This window comes from Pagrus major, chromosome 21, assembly GCF_040436345.1.
Source record: "Pagrus major chromosome 21, Pma_NU_1.0".
NCBI lineage: Eukaryota > Metazoa > Chordata > Actinopteri > Spariformes > Sparidae > Pagrus > Pagrus major.
In genome coordinates, this window is record NC_133235.1 from 11,900,666 (window position 1) to 11,918,399 (window position 17,734).

Sequence of the window (17,734 nt, forward strand, 5' to 3'; positions counted from 1 at the left end):
TAGATTCCAATCAGATTGAGCATCTGTGGGACCTCCTGGGACGAGTCCAATCAATGGAGGCCCCACAGTGGATCAGACATGGCTCTGACCCGATGAGGCATGTAAACAGGACCTCTGGGGTTGTCCTGGTCTCTAGCACCAGGGTGTTGGCAGTGGATCCTTTGGGTCCTGTGGGGAGCAACATGGGGTCTCCATGGATTGGACTTTTTCCAGCAGGGCCCAAGGATGTTCTGGAATTTGGAGGCCAGGTCGATACCTTGAGCTCTTTGTCAAGTTCCTCTGGCCACTGAGCAGTTTTTGTGGTGTGGCAGTGCACATTGTCCTGTTGGATGGACAGCTGTCATCGGGGAGTGCAGTTGTCATGGGGGGGTGAACTTGGCTGTATTTCGGTGAGTGTTCCTGTGAAGTAGGACCCAAGGTTTTCCAACAGAACATTTCATTGTAACAAGACGATAAATGTTAGTCGCCTCATCCATCACTGGTTTTAATGTTGCGGCTGCTTGGTGTATATTCCTCAAACTCTACAATAGGTTAATTTCCAATCAATAGTCTCGACTAATTGTTATTTGTAAAGCAGCATAGTAGTGTCACATTTAAATTCAGGTCAAGAACATCTTGTCTTTAGAGGGTTGCACCATCAATAAATACTGTAATTTGATTAAAACAGAGATAGAGAAAGCCCTAGACGGTTGCTTACAGTATCTTTCCACTGAATGTTTTATCAAGGAATGATAAGTTATTGCAAAATTCCCTTTTTAATAAAAAAAGTTGATGGTCAGTGCACTTGTATTAAAAACGACTGAACACTGTGAACCTAATATTTAAAAACAGCTTCAAAATCATGTTGATGCTACAGTGTCTTGTAATAGGGTGAATGGTGTCACTCTGCCCCCTCATCACTTGTTTCTGCACTATGTAACTTCAGTGAGAGGGGAGGATCACAGCGTTACATACATGTTCACTTCAAGTTCTCAACACATAACATTGTTATGATGTCATGAGTTTTGTCTGTAGTTAGCACCTACATTACGCCTGACAAATGTTGCAGACCTGGGATTTGTGGTCAGTGGTGTTGCACTCCAAATCAGACAAAATGTCAATTCCTAACCTGTAGTGTATGCATATAATTTCACCAAAATGATATAACTACTGACTGATGCATCTCTTGCTATTAATATTAACAAAGGTCAAGCCATGAAATCCGCATTAGCTAACTGTGCTGTGCTGCCATTTTTTTTTTCAAATCATGCTGCATTTCATAACCTGGACTTTGCTTCAGTCCCCATTAACCACCATCTTGTCAAAGTCTGCACACGACTCTCTGCATGTACGGTACAAGAAGAACCTGGCAGGTTGATTTATGCAAAAATAATCCGTGAACGTGAAAACCACAACATACACATTGCAGTGTTCTACATGTCTTGCATGCGTGGGCCCATCTGAAAAGAAACACCTTAGTGTTACATCTTATGGAGGTGTGCAGGATCGCTCCTGAAGTCACAATGTGAAGTCATGCTCGGTTATGTATGTCCCCTTCAGCCGCCAGAAGAGAAGCAGGTTTTTGACTGTAAAGCTTTACACACAGAAAGCCTCTTACATTTCCACAGCTGGAGGGTAAAGCTCCGTTCATCAAACTGAGAATGTTTTTACCTTGCATTGACCTTTTTTTATAATGCATCTTTCAATACAAACACTAACGGTCTCTTTGATGATGAAAAAGAGAAGAAAAATACTTAAACACACACACACACACACACGCATTCTTTGCCAACTGGTGTACAGATGCAGCGAGTCTTGAAACACTTCAACCCAGCTTTAGCTGTAGAGCCTCGAACTCCCAGAGGAGAGACGGAGAGCCTCTGGCAGAACAAAACAGAAACGAGGAGAAGTGAAACAGGAAAAGACAGAGCAGAACAGGTTCTTTTCTGTCTCTTCTGCTCCTCAAGTCGCCTTTTTTTAAACCAGCAAGAGATAAGGCAGGTAAAAAAAACAAAAAAAACAGGTAGTGCGAGTGTCTACTTTCCTGACAAATACAGACCGACACATCTTAGAAGAAAACCCCAAATCCAGCGTATTCCTTCTACATAAATATCCATTACTGCTAAAATTCTGCAGGCGATGTCTTATTCTGCTGGGTATCCCTTTCCTTATATACTGTATTTAAAGTGACTTTAAGACTTTTGAAGTTTAAATCCTCCTCTTTGCCGCAATGTGCCAGAGACGATAAGGATTGCAAAAGCACAGTAATGCTGGGACAAATATTCAAGTTATGTCCCTTTTTTCACCCCGTATATACAGCCCGAGTCTGCAGAGCCAGCCTGGCTCCTTGCAGCCAGGCCGAGTGGTGCCACATGTGTCCAGGTAATTAATTTCACAGAATAAAGGGGCTCACACATTACTGTGAACATCAGCCGAGCTGCAGAGAGAAATGCAGCTTTATTTGGTCTGTCAGATGGTGCTTCCTGTGTCTGAATAAAGGTAAATCCACAAATTAGGTGCAACAATAACAGCCGGGTTCACCAATTAATGCCGAGGAGGATGCTGCTACATCATTTAAAACAGTAGAAGAGGACGAGGAGCATTTCTCAATTATAACTTGGTCAGTTCAAATGATGATTTAACATGTGTGCCTGACAAAAGGAAGAGAATGGCATGTTGACAGATGGAGATATAATTTCTGGCTTGTCTTCCTGCCATCCTCAGAGGAGGTAATTGGTTTCGAAGAGATGGAGACGGCACAGAGTCACGGGTCAGGGTGATGGAAAAGGCGAAACTGGGAAAGGAGAGAGTAAACGAGAGGCGAGAAGGGAGTGACAGCCAAAGATAGAGAGAAATTTGGGAGAGTGTGAATAGCCATGGAAACAGAGAGTGTGGAAAAGAGCAGGAAAAGGAGAGGAAGTGTGGCTGATCGAGGAGAGAAGAGACAGAGGGGGTAACCCTCCTTGGCTGTCACAGCAGTTTACACTCATTAGCAGAGCTGTGCCTTTGAAGCTCTTTATCTCCAGCGGCACGTTTCACAGACACACACACACACACACACACAGAGAGAGAGAGAGAGATAGAGAGAGGAGAGAGATGATGCTTACTTAAATTTACAAAACACACAAAGAAAAAAAAACATATAAACATCAGATGAATCCAGTCACAAATCACCCACACTAATTACTCTCCAAGTCCAATTATATAAGCAGCAGTTCCTTTACGTAAGACGCTTCCCCTATGACTGACTATCCATAATGCATTAAGTCTTGTATTTGGTTCACAGTGACACATCCTACCTTCCTCCACAGTCTCGCTGTATCTGGGCAGACCAGAATAAAGGCCAAGAAGAAGAAGAAGAAGATGACGAAGAAGAAGAAGAAGATGAAGAAGAAGAAGAAGAAGAAGAAGAAGAAGAAAAAGGATGCTCAACCAAAGGATCACTGATCAATAATTTTATATTAATGACAGATCAAATGTCAGTGAATGTGTAAATAATAATGACAAACCCACAGAGAAATACAGATGAACTGCATGTCCCATCAGCTCTGGAGTTTTTTTTAGCCCTTTAATTTGACATTGCATTATCTCAGCAGAACTATAAGAACAGGAAAACCTTCACAAGAAGGTTACCCGCACTGCTAGTCCTGTAATCACACCTTTTAAGTAGCCTTAATTGGAACAAGATACGGTGTATAGTTCCTTTTAAATTAGCTGTATCAATTGCATTACAGTTAAAGTAACATTATGTTGAAATTGGCATTTTGTGCAATTCGGCGCCCCCCACAGTCTCTGAGTGCAACACCACTGTCGTAAACACAAATCCCAGTAACAATGTTATGTTGAAGTAGACATGTATGTAACACTGTGATCCTATCCTCTCACTGAAGCTACATAGTGCAGAAACAAGTGATGGGGGGGCGGAGTGGCTGAGACAGAGACACCATTCACCCTGTTACAAGACACTGTACCATAGAAATTATTTGGAGGCTGTTATTTTAAGGTGAAAAAGTTACATAATGTTGCTTTAAACATGATTTTTACCACGAGTGGATGTGGCTCTGTAGCCATTTTGCCAAAGTTTGTTGACATCTCTTTAGCTCTTCTCGTCCACTGTGAGATACCACAGCCACAACTGTCAGGCTGACATTAACTAAATTCCTGACTTGCCTAATTATAATTGCAGTCTAAATAATATAACATCATTTTGATTTTCCAGCCCGCCAAATCTCTCATGTTGTAGTTAGTTGCTAAGATGTAGTTAGCAACTAACGCTAGCTGGTGAATGTAGTGGAGCTATTAGTGAGCTAAAGAGATTTTTCTCAGGAGCTTATGAGACCAAACAGAACTAAAAGGAGAAGACTCTTATTATAATTATTGCTAATGTTGTTACGTGTGCGTCTGATGTGTAAATAGACAACAGTTTGCTAGCATTTAACAGCGTGTAGTGCTGCCCCCAAGTGGCCAAAAAAAAAATTCTTGCAGGTTTTGAGTGCAAAAAAATGATCCTCACTATGTCAGAAGAGCCGTTCCCCTTAGTCCCATAAGTGGATATTTTTTATCTTGTGCACACAAGACATTAACTCGTGTAACTTTAAGCATGTCAGCCGTCTTGGATTGGTCACATCCATACAGCTTTAAAAAATTATGATATACGTTTTTTCAGAGTTCAGGAGCAGAATCAGTATCTAAAAGGAAAGAATGGTGTCAGAACATCTCTACTAAAAACACTATTCTATTAAAGATGATAAAGACTGCAGAGCGTTGAATAAAACTGACTGATCATCAGAGATACAATGAGAAGGGAGCTGTTGTAGTAATACTCCGTCACATTACTAGACACTGTCTCCTTATTATCTTTCTCTCTGAGACAGAGCCTCAGGGTGCGTTTGTACTTGATGGGGAAAGCAATGAGCCTCACGTCGGCTTTCCACAGCCCATTTCCCAAAAAATGTCTTTAACGGGATTTAGAAATTAACTGTTTTTTAATAAGGACTTTGGGACAAAAAGCAATTCTTTTCTACTTGGTCCATGATAACAAGCTAAAACAACACTTTCTCTTATTTTTATTAAAGTTTTACCTGGTGTAGTATTGTGTGTGTGTGTGTGTGTGTGTGGTGTACTGGGACACTGTTTTGGCACCCAAATCATATTTCATGGAGGCTTTTGACTGCATCGTTTTCAGACCTTAATTTGAAGAAGAAAATTGAGGTTAGGTCCCAAAAGTGTTACACCACAGTACAGGCAACGGGGCTGGCTGAAGAACAGCTCAAAACAATTCATTACAGCAAATAGGAACCAGCTGGGAGAAGAAACGAAAAGAGTAAACCATTACGAGAGAAACACCACAAAATAAGAAATGACGGGGGCGGAGAGGGAACAAGACACTGAACATTTCACATCCAAAATATGAAACATAATCAAAAATTCATATGGCACTGTGATCGTGAGTTCAAACAGACTCACTGATAGGGGATATATACTGTTTGTCAATCAATATTCTGACTAATCCATATAATACTAGTCAAGCAAACTGCTTGTATTTCCACTTGTCTAATGGTATTAAAGTCATTCTTTCCACTCGACACTCATTCTCACCTCCCATTATATTGGATGTGATCGCCTTCACAGCATGAATGGCTGAAAAGGTCACATGAGACGTTGGATCCACATTTTGCTCTCCTGATCATGGCTAGAATTTTTTTTTTTTTTAAAAAGAGTGCAGACTTAAACCAACTACTAATGTTAGCATAACAAAATTGTCAAATTATTGTTCACTCATGTGGCACTTTGGTTATATTGATCATAAATCATACAGAGGGCAAAATTATCGTCGCAATAATTGAATTATCATACATTTGGCAAAGCTGGTGGTCTGTCAGTTAGCCCAGCACTTTGTTTCAAACTTCATCTGCTTTATCTGCTATCTTCTCTTTACACATACAGTGAACATCTGTAATACGTCTAAATTAATTCTACAAGAAAAGTCAATTCCTATTGTTGATTTCATTACAAAATGAAATTACCCCTGGAAGGACCAGATTGATGACGCTGTTAGAAACAGAGTTTCATGGTCAATACTTGTCTCCTCTAACAAAACATTCGTGATTAATGTATATAATTCAATGTTGTTTACTGAGTCTTAATTCCTGCTTCCAACATCCCTACATCTGAAACAGCAAGAGACAAACAACACTGATGATTCAAGATGGCACTGAATCACTCACTGCCGCTTGACCAAATATGGTGTTTGTGGAAATTCATCAAAAGAGGAGAGCGATGCGGGATGAGCTCGGTAATGATCTGCTGAAGACGTCCTCTCATCATGTTTCATGTTCAGGGTTCATTTTAATATATTAAGAGCAGAGGGAAAAGTCTATGCGCATTCACATAAATGAACCCAATATTAACAAACACAAACATACACACACACAGGAAACACCTCGGATAATTCAAAGTATTTCCATGAAAGTGATCTTATATAGAGAGGCTGGAATGGCGTTGGTAACTAAATGGCTGACTGTGCCCACAACTGTGATGATAATAAAAAGCCACCACGCACACCATCTGCACACAGAGCTCATACAGATCTAAGCAGAAGAACTACAGTACTCTAATCAGCACCATTCAGAGTTTACCAGCGAGCAGTCACAAGAGAGCCTCTTATAAAGCTGGAACAATGCGGAGGAAACAGCGCAACAGATCAAGACGAACAGGGAGACCCCCTGTGTCTCCTCTGTAGTTTCCCCCCCATGACAGACTGAGAGGGGGGAGGAACACAGACAAAGAGCATTGGTCAATTATTCACCACATCTTGCTGCAATCCATTACACTGCATTTATAATACATCATATGGCCAGCGACATGCCACGCAAGCCTGAGCAGCTCCTCTCCCATGCTGGAGTCAGGGAGGCTTCCTGCAATACATCACATAAAACTAATGCATTGGCACTGACATGAGCAAGGCAGCGAACGCACAGGCGGGACCACACGCTGGCAAAGACACACACACACACACACACACATATATGCAAACAGCACAGTAACAGATACAAACATGATGTATGGCTGCTGCCAGTTCCATCACAGCGGTCACACAGGTAAAAACACTGTACCATGGAGAAGACGCTTACAGACGTGTCACCATCGTCGCCCCTCACCATCACAGACAAGGAGCCTGCAGCAAACTCAATGACGTCTACAGACTCTGGACTACTGTCTGGGGTTTTGTCTTCTCAGACAATTTATCACGCAATGATGAGAACAATTCTCGAGTGACTTTTGATGAGCTATGTCAGAGTCGTGGCTCTATGCATGACAATGTTAGTCTGTCAGTCCATTACTTTGGTCCAGACTGAAATATCTTTAACTATTGAACGGCTTGCCATAAAATTACTGGGTGGATTGGCACAAAAGGTACAGACAGTAATGGACCAGACTGACGGAGGTTGACAATAACGAAATGTTGTCATGAAATGTGGTTCAGACGGACATTCACACTCCCCTAAACCCTAAATTCCACCAGATCCGTGTTCGGTCCGTCTCTGATCCACCACGGCAGCAGAGCTGATAGGTTTCACTCTAATCTATGTGTGTACTTCCACTGGCTCCACTGCATTGCGTAGCTACTTCTTTGCAGCTCCGGTAGTCCAGACCCTTCCACAGCAGATACGCATGGCTTCTATTTTTGCCGGATGCCGGAGCACGGCGCATCAATTCAGACAAATTCAGCACACAGACTGAAACAACATCATAACGCCCGGTTAATCCTCAGAATATAACGCTCCGTGTTGACACCAGCACAGAAATCTCAAAAAAGAGACAAATCCAAGCAAATCCACCCTTCTTCTAATCCTTGGTTTGGGAACACTAAGCTTTTGTCTGTTTGTTGTTGTGTTTATAACACATACAAATATCATTGCGATTGCATGTGATTCTGTAAATACTGGTACTCCTCGGTCTCGCCACTCCAGCTGTCTGGCAGTGCTGCACCGCGCTGTACTCAAAATGGAACCGGTGGGTGTTGACGGACGAGGGAGCACGGAGCATAACCGTAGTGGAGCACATGTAACCAGTGGAATTCGTGGGTAAGGGTGAATTTTAGTTACTTCAGTGATTGCTTAATGGTGATGGCTCCAGACTGACCTTTTACAGTGGTTGCACTGGTTTGCTTCGCCTTTTCATTTAGGCGCAGCAGCAGGTACATTTACATAATTTCTCCCAATTTCTTTCTCATGTAAATGAAGTGCCTGACAAACTCAAATAAGTATTTCAACCTCAAATAGTATTGTTCAGTGGCTTAATGTTTGTTAAATGATATCTTATAGGCTACATACAGCATTTAGCTCCGAGCACTGCTGTGCCCACGTACAGCCTCACAGAGCTGCTATCAAGGCTGTAGACTGTTGAATGTTCCATAGATATTATGTTTCATACAATGTGGCTGAGTGAACCGACTTCAGAGTTTCACTCTTTCAGTTTTGGTCAATTAGCTGATGCTCTCAACCAGAGAGCCTTACAGTGAAGTCAAGGACACTTTGATAGGGAACATGGCTATAAGAGGAGATGGTAAGCAAGAATAATATCCAACAAGAAAGTCAAGAATGGCTGTAACTCATATTTTACACTATTTTGTCAAAGTTTTTGGGGGTTTTTTCAGTTTTTTGCTTGATGCTCCTATTTCCCTTGTTCACAGTGTCAAGTTTTAAAGGAAGTAATGAGCAGACTTAAGAGTTTACAGCTGAAACAAATGACAATAAACAGCAATCCAGAATGACAAAATAGACAAGTGAAATGAGAGCATTTTGATCATGATCAGAGCAGAGGAGACTCACTTCCATGCTGGTGAGATTACAGCGATGAGTCCCAGCGAACCAGCCACTTGTGGAGCACTGGTCAATGTCCACGTCCTGCAGGTTCACATCCACACGAACCACACCCCTGTCGGAGAGAGAGGAGGAAGGACATAAATAAGGAGAAGAAGGAGAAGAGGGGTAGGGAGGAAGGAGGACAGTGGTGGAATTATGTGTGAGGGAGGAGATGGTGCAAAGATAGAGCGGGGAAGAGATAAATGAATGGAAATTATAAGGAAGTAAAATGAAGTGAGAGGGGAAATTAAAGAAAGTGAAAATTGAAAATGCCGATTCAGTAGATTGGAATAAATGATAACAAAGAAAAGAAGTAAATACATTTCATGGGAGTGAAATAGAAGGGAAGGCAAGGTGAGATTTAGTCAGATAAGGAAAGAGAAGGGGGGAAAAGGTGATAGAATTGTATGAGGTTAACCAAATTGGTGGGACGAAGCGGAGGTAGAGAAGGCCAGAGTGAAAGTGATGAAAATTAAAAAGAGCAGGAAGAGCGATGCTCAGGGGAAGTAAGGTCAAGGGTGAGAGAAGCAGGGAAATGTGGGTGGTAATTGAGAGGAATGAATGAAATAGATTGAAAGTGGGAAAGAAATTAAGAGTGACGGGAGCGAAAGATAAAGAGAAAGGTGTAGAAGAAAGAAACAGAAGCACGGTTGAAGTTTTAACAAATACCTGCACAACGAGGTTATACTATTCCCTGCTGGAGATGCACTTTAAAGCTGAAGGTTATATTGTTTTGTTCAGAAAAGGACACATAATATCAAGCTGTCTCGAGCTTTCTCCTTACTTCTATATAATAAAGCCTTCACTTGCCCTCATTCTCTTCATTCTTAACTCTCATCCTCTATGCTTAAGTACTAATAGTGCTAATTTAACAGAGGATCATTTCTCAAGTCTGATCTGGACAACATTTGGATGCAGTTAGTGGTGTCAGTGTCACGACCACTGCCCGAGGAGCTGACTCTGGAGCTGTCCCGGGTGTTTGCTAATCATTGTGCCAGCTGGCTGAAACCTCTCTGGCATACCATGCTGTCAGTGAAAAGAGCTCAATTTGGAGCACAGTGGAGCATCAGAGCAGCTAAAGAGACACATATTTTACTCAGGGGGAGGTGGAGACCAAAACAGAGCTGAAGGAGAGATTATTGGGCTCTGCCTCGCCAGGTGCCCAGAAACGCGACCCCATATGAACGCCACTTTGTGCTCGATGTGCTGGACTGTACTGCATAACTTGGAGAGATGTTGGCGAAAGCAAGGCAAGGCAGGTTTATTTGTATTGCACAATTCAGACACAAGGCAACTCAAAGTGCTTTACAGGGGCATACAATCACATTTAAAGATGTAGGAAGACATCAAGAAACAAAACTTTAAAACAAGTAATAGGTTTAAAAGAGACACGACTAAAGAATAAAAGTCACAGTGCAGTTCAAAGCCTTAAAATTGCTTCAATGAAGGTTCTCAGTCATCCAGGTCATGGTAATTCTAGGTGCTGTATCGTAGGCAGCTGGATGTGTTTCAGTTCCTTGAAGATGTTTCACCTCTCATCCAAGAGGCTTCTTCAGCTCTAACTAACTGGAGGGGAGTTGCAGGCTTTTAAACTCTGTGTTAAGGACATGTGTGAACTCTTGCTAAGGCTAGGTGAGCCCAGGTGTGAATGGTTGTTAAGCTGTCTGGGGAGGGAGCTCAGTACAGCATTGTAGGTGGGTGATAAGTAATGTAGTAGGCCACCTCCTCTGTTCAAAGACGGTCGTTCCAGTTTGACAGATGGATTCTTTTACTCTTCTTTCAAACCATCTGCCTTCTCTTGCCAATATGTTTACATTGTTGTCCTCAAAGGAATGATTTTTCTCCTTCAGATGTCAGCAATGTAGTTTATGCTGTTCAATTCAGCCATGACTGCACAGATTTGTACATTGGGGACACAAAACAACCTCTCCATAAGCGAATGGCACCTATCTCAAACTGGAACGACCGTCTTTGAACAGAGGAGGTGGCCTATGACATTACTTATCACCCAACAACAATTCAGTACTGAGTTCCCTCCCCAGACAGCTAGCCTTGATTTACATTGATGTAAATGGAGTGGACAAAATAATAGAAACACTTCCTTTTTTGAAAAGATTTTTCAAAATGATCAGAGAAATTATTGCAGGACTATTGCATAAGACTGTATTAGTTTTAGCTACAAAACTAGCAGCTGAGTGCAATGTCAGTTTTAGAAAAATGTAAAGTAAATAGTGCATTTCTTGGGGATTATTCTCAGTGAAGATTAAAGAATAAATTTACCCAAAAATAAAGATTCAGTCATTATCTACTCATCCTCATGCTGATGGAAAGGCAAGAGGCACAGAGGTGAGGGAAGTAGAGGGAGTGCAGTGGGAGGACGAGGATGAGCACAGTAAAACGACACATATAGACACCGATGACGAGGAAGACGAGGGTAGAGGTGTGGCCGACGGCTGTCCGTCAGAGCTCATCTCCTCTCTGTCCCCAGAAAAGAGACGGCTCCGCGAGCGAAACATCGACGAGCTGTCCGAGTTTTACTTCCCCGACACTCAGGAGTATTAAGCTGTAACCTTCATTTTAACTGCAAAGCTAAAAGCGTTAGCAAGCACCACGTGCAATACTGGTCCATGAGCTTGTCCGCGCAATGAGGGATCAATAAATTTGGGATCTCAGGGCTCCCAGAGTCTTGGATTATGCTGGATGAGCTTCCTGTCCTGTTCCTGTTTTTTGGGGGGGAGAAAGTATGTTTTTAATGTTTTAAAATAAGTCCCCATCTACTTCAGTTGTTTAGGAGGAGGCCATTTTGCTGTAAAGCTCCAGAAATGTTTTGTGGACCACGAAAACTTTCACCGACTTTCCATCAGCCTGTTGGTGAATAGATGACTGAATTTGCTCTTTTTGAACTTGTCCCTTAATGTAGGGTATTTGCGATTGACTCGAAATAAACTATAGTGCCCATGTGATGACAGACCATGTCAGCAAGTGTAACAGCGTGGAACAATGGAGCTCTGTCGACAGCCGAATAAGATGGATGAAGCTTTGGCGAAACAGAAAATACCTCTTTGAAAAATGAATTCATTGTGTTTTCAGGGGATTTGTTGGCAATGGGAAATATATAGAAAATCACCACACATACATACACCCTGGGCATTGATTTAGCCCGGCTTGTTTAGGTTCTTATGCCTGTGGCATCTGCAGACAGTCCTGGCAGCAGCGTGTCTTGTTTGTGTTTCGATATAAAGTTTTAAAAACAGTTATTACACATGGAGTGAGCTCTCTGCCTTTGGGTGCTGCTCAGCAACAATGCAGACGTGGTGTTTCTCCTCCAAAGGTGAGAACAATTCTCATGTTTTCTCTCTGTTCTCTTGTAGACCCAAACATCTCTGCAGGACATTGGTGCAGTTCTCAGTTCAATACATGGAGACTGCTGACCTATGCAGTAGTGAACCATCACAGATGCACAGTGTGAAGTGAATAAGGTGAAATACTGTTCAGGGATGTGACTGCAGCACAGCACTGGAGGAAAAATGTTAAACCAGTGGAACCGAGTTCACTTGAGCTGTTGCCGTATAGCCAAGCCAAGCTCGTCTCTCGTTCCCACGCGTAAAGCATGCTCAGTCTTCTCTGATTTATCATTATCATTTATCATTGTACAAGCTGAACATTCACATGCATTCTCCCTCTGTCTTCTTTCTCCCTCTCCTCTGTGGCTCTGTGGATGAGCCTGACACCCGTTACCTCCATCTGCCTGCTGGGAAGTGGAACAAACAAGCAGGAAATGAGAGCGAGGCTTTGGCCACTTCTCTCCTGCAGAACACAACCGGACAGAAAGAGAGGAGGCAAAGGTGCTGATACCTTTGAGTGACAGAGGGTGTGTGTGTGTGTGTGTGTGTGTGTGTGTGTGTGTGTGTGTGTGTGTGTGACTTGGTAGAGACTGAAAGCAGTAGACATAGCAGAAACGTGATGGATGTGCGATCTGAGAACCTCCAAATGCTCGTTGTTCTAAAAATACACACTCTACCTGAGTTTTTCGCCCCTAATATTTTAGTGTCAGGTTATGGTTATGGTTATGGTTAAGGGGGGTAGGGTATGTCATTTGGTGAAAGGCCAGAGAAATAGCTTAATAAGGGCAAAACCTTCAGCACCATGTTGAAGGCCAGCAGTGACTGAGCCAAATGGGCTTTTGGTCCAATGGGACATGTTTTTGGACTATGTGGGTTTGGAATAATAGGCCCAATGTGGATGTTGTGATTTATCCTCCCTCTTCTCTCTAGCAGCCATAGCCATGGCTTTCATGTCGACAGAGTTTTACGTTTGTCCTGGAAGGACAGTGAGAAAGGAAAAAGAAGTTGCTCCGGGGTAGAAAGTAGAAAATCATCTACACTAGCTTATGCCTTTCTGTCCAGAGCCAACCAACTTTCTATTTTAATAAATGTCATCACAGGCCTGCGATGAGTGGAAGAATCCACGCAAAGCGTTACACTGAATTAGAGTGTATGTTTGTCCGCGACACACTCTGGTCATAAACATTATGTTTCCTGCTAACTTGGCTCCCTCTGCTGACATCATAACTGTTGTCTGCTGACAAATGCCAACCTACATTAATTTAAGCCTGATGATTAGCCAGTCAGTTCTTGATAGTGGGGAGAGTAACTAGACAAAATAATTCTTAAAGGGACACTATGTAGTTTTTGGAGAATAAATTCAAATTCAGAATTTTAATATTTACAATATGAATGAGTTCGACATGCTCGCTCTGTAGTTGTTAAGATTTCAATCATAGCCTTTTTTAGGATTTTTCTCACACTTTGGCTTTAGATTAGGCAAAACTGCTCTGCAAAAAGAGCTAGTAAGTGGACCTTGAGTAGCAGTTTTGTCAAAACTAGTAATTTCATTAGTAATTGACTTTTCAAGTGTAACTTTAAAGATGCAATATGTAAGAACTGGTCACCTGGTGAATTCAAACTCCAAAACAATAGGTGACAGCATATCACCAGAGAAACCGCTACCTGCTGCTACCTGTAGTCTCTTTATATTCTTCTCAATGACTGTAGCTGTCATTAGCTAGTTAGCGCTGTTAGCTGTGCAGCTGGCCCAGTTATCGGTTACTCTGGTGATATGCTGTCCTTGATTTGTCTGGAGTGACCTTTAACAGGTGGCTAACTCTTACATATTGCACCTTTAAGCCAACATGGCTGAAAAGTGCTTTGGATAAAATCACAACTGTTCTCACATTTCAACTGATCCATATCTGATGCTGATAAAAACCCTGGAAAAAGCTAGTAAGTGTCAAACTACATTACGTTACACATCCTTGTTTAGGACTGGAAATCAGAAAACCTTTAAGTCTTAGCGGTTTTTATGGTCTAAGAATGAAAAATGACTTGAGTACCATCAAAACCTCTGCCAAGAAAATATGTTGTTTTATAATGCAAAGACAGAGTTTTCTCCTTTTTTATCCCACTGTTTCTTCTTCTTTTCACAAATCACTGTCACTTGTAAAATGCCACGGTCGTTTTAACAGTCACTCAAAAAGCATCTTGGCAGTGCTTGAATAGTCATTTGATTGATTGTGAAGTCCATTACTGAATTCATTTAATGAAACTCAACATTAACAGATGCTTGAGGCAACCGTCACGAGCAGCTCTCTCCCATTTCTCTCCACTAGTTAAACATCCTCATCACTGCATGTTGACGGTTGGGTTTAGACAGGAAACACGTCTTTTTCTTGGAGACGAACGGAGCATCAAAGCCAGAAATGTGTGAGCTGTTACTGCAAATCAAACCGAATTGTAATTTAAATGTGAAGTGTCTGTCTTATTAACTAGTCTTTGTATTGTGGTGATGCTGCGGTTACCCCACAGTCACCTGGATGATGTGCAGCGACAACAGACACTGCAGTACATCGCCCAAAAAATGTCCAGAGCAGCTCCTCCTGGCCACATCACAAGCTCTATAACCCAAGAGTGACTGTCCCTGGAGCAGGTAGTGATGCAGCAATTTGCTCAGGGACACGTCAACAGGGTGGACGCGTGCCAACCTGCGGCCTAAATCACCAGCACACCACACACTGCTGCTGCCTACGAACCGCTGAGCAACATTCATGTGTCATCCAAACAAAATGTCACCCACATCCTTCTCTTCCTGTTTACTCTCTAGTTGCAGTTAAGGTAGATTTTAGTCAACATTTTTTATGGAGGTGTAAGAAGACGTGGGTGTGAGTTTGTGGTAGAATTTTGGCTCCAGAAATTGAGAGCGATTGAAAGCGTTTGGCACCAAGGACGAACCTTCTTTCTTTTCTTTGCAGGTTTTCCTGAACATGCACTACCTGAGCTGTGTGATGGGATCAAAGTAGACATGTATATGAGTGTGTGTGTGTGTGTGTGTGTGTGTGTGTGTGTGTGTGTGTGTGTGTGTGTGTGTGTGTGTGATAAATCTCTACTGAGACGGATGTGAAGGTTTAGTGCACCTAAAATTCAGAGTGCAGTTTGTGATCTTTCATTGTTTATTCATGATTTAATTGATCTTTTTTCGAGACACTCTTGGACTGCAGCCTTGAAATATGAGATCCTTGGGTGATTTAGCTGCTGTATGCATACAGACACACACACACACACACACACACACACACATACAGCAGCCAGTATAGATCCCTTCAACCAACAAATCCAGTGTAAAGCCTGCAGTGTTCATTAGATGGCGGGATGCAGCAGTGGAGATGCACAGCTGTGCTTTGACAGGCGAGCATATTAAATGAGAGAAGTCTACCTGTGTCTGTGAAGCCTCTTTTACACCATCTGTTTCCTGCATCACGGCTGCACTTGATCAGGATCCATATTTACATACAAGTCTCACAGTACATAACTGTCAATCAAATGTGGGGCACTTGGTTCTGGTTGGCTGTGACGTGACTTTTATAGCTGGACTTGATTGTTTGATAGACTACTTAGTATATACTGTATGTTTGTAGCCTCAAATGTGAGGAAAACATTAAAGGAAAAGTTCACCCAAAAATGAAAATTCAGTCATTATCTAGTCATCTTCATGCTGATGGAAAGTCGGGTGAAGTTTCGTAGTCCACAGAACATTTCTGGAACGTCACAGCAAAACAGCGTTCTCCTAAACAACTGAAGTAGATGGGGACTTGTTTTAAAACGTAAGAGAAAAAAAAACAGAAAATGTCTCCATACAGCTCGTCCAGCATAAACCAAATTCTTTGCATTTTAAATTAAGTTCCCATTAACTTCAGATGTTTAGGAAATGTTTTCTGGACTACAAAATTTGACTTCCTTCATCATTTTTGGGTGAACTTTGCCTTTAATATGAAATTAGAGGACAAAAAGTGCTCCCACAAACCTGAACAATCACAAACTTTTCCACACACTTCCTCTCACCTGAACTCTGGTGCAGAGTTGCTCTTCAGTCCATAGAAGCCAGCAGACAGGGTGAGCAGCCAGTGGGGCACGAACGCACCGTGCTCACACTCCAGGTATGGCGCAGACCACTTGATCTGGTTCTTGTCCAGCAGGTAACTTCCACTCTTGGTACCGGGCGCCTCCATCACTCTTCTGTGCACGTGTGGTCTCCTGCCGTCCCTGAACTCATTAAACCAGTCGGACTCCGGGCTCCTGCTCTTCAGGTGGCGGTGCGCGGAGCTGGACATGTCCTGCAGCACCACCTCGTTCTCGGTTCTGGTCGCCTGGAGGAAAACGTGGGGGCCCGGCGTCAGCGCGTCTGCGTGGAAGGTCACCACCGCCCTGTGGATTTTGGGGTCGCCCTCGAGGATGCTCTGGACCAGCGCGTGGTACCAGTGGATGTCCCTTTGCAGGGTGTGCTCCCTGGACCTGTTGGCCTGCAGGATCATGTTCAGGAAGTTTGTGGCGTGCGCTACAGTGTCCAGGATGCTGTGCAGGGAGTAGTGGGAGGCGACGTGCAGGCCGCCCCGCAGGCTGCTCAGCTCGTACCTCCGGGAGCAGTTGACCTGCCTCAGCGCAGAGGAGTCCCCGGTGTGCAGGAAAGCGGTCACCACCCTCGGCAGGTCCTCCTCGATTTTGTGCGCCACCACGGCGCGCTCGGTGGTTGGTACCGAGTAGTAGGTCGGGTGGTGGGGCGGCTCCCTGTTGATGTTCTGGGTGCTGAGGACCGGCGGGCTCTTCTCCTCACGGTCACTGTCCGACCACTCCACATAGCCATAGTTCGAGCCCAGAACCAGCCCCGTGTGCAGAAGCAGCGGGACGACCAGGAGAGCCATGTCGGTCCTCTTCACAGGCGCAGAGAAGAAACCGGGGACACTTGGCAAAGTGTGGCGAACATAACCAAAGCCACCCTCCTTCTCCTGCTGCTCCACGGGACTACAGACACTTTGCAGAAGCAGAGGATGTCCTCAATCTCAGACTCATGGTCGAGCTGGAGACGATGAAGGCTCCTCACTTCTTTGCATCTTTTCTTCCTCGCCGGAGAAAAAAAACGCACTTTCCCTCCTCTTCTACTCCGTCTTTTCTTTACAGCACCTGTGTCAGACCCAAACAGCTGCGGACACAGACCCCCTTCAGCCTCCTAACTCAAAAAAAACCCCACAACACTGACTCCTCGCCGCTCCGCAATCCATTCACATGCAGCGACGTTAGGACCGAGCGCTCACGCTCCCTCTTCACTCCTCCTCGGAGAGATCCGTGTGAGAGGAGTGGGATGACGAGGGACGGAGAGAATTGTTCTTGAAGTTCCGTCCCTCCCAATGAAAGCCTAATAGGCCACCTGAAGTGTTGCCCCCCGGTGTGTGTGGTTGTTTCCCTCTGCCAGTCTGCCGGAGGTGGGCGGAGCGTGGGGAAGGCGGGAGCTGTCCGGTGCTGAAAGTAGCGCCCGTAGGAAGAAAAGCGAGGGTGGTGGTG

General features: G+C 43.5%; 1 protein-coding gene across 1 annotated transcript in view; it reads right to left on the reverse strand.

The window, feature by feature from the left end:
* Positions 1 to 17,097, reverse strand: part of gpr158b (G protein-coupled receptor 158b) — a 73,750-nt gene extending 56,653 nt beyond the window's left edge. Inside the window, exons 1-2 of the mRNA XM_073491864.1 lie at positions 16,241 to 17,097; positions 8,814 to 8,919 (exon numbers count right to left, since the gene is read on the reverse strand). Coding sequence (XP_073347965.1) covers positions 8,814 to 8,919; positions 16,241 to 17,097 — 963 coding nt within the window. The remainder of the gene's footprint in view (positions 1 to 8,813; positions 8,920 to 16,240) is intronic.
* Positions 17,098 to 17,734: the final 637 nt, after the last annotated feature.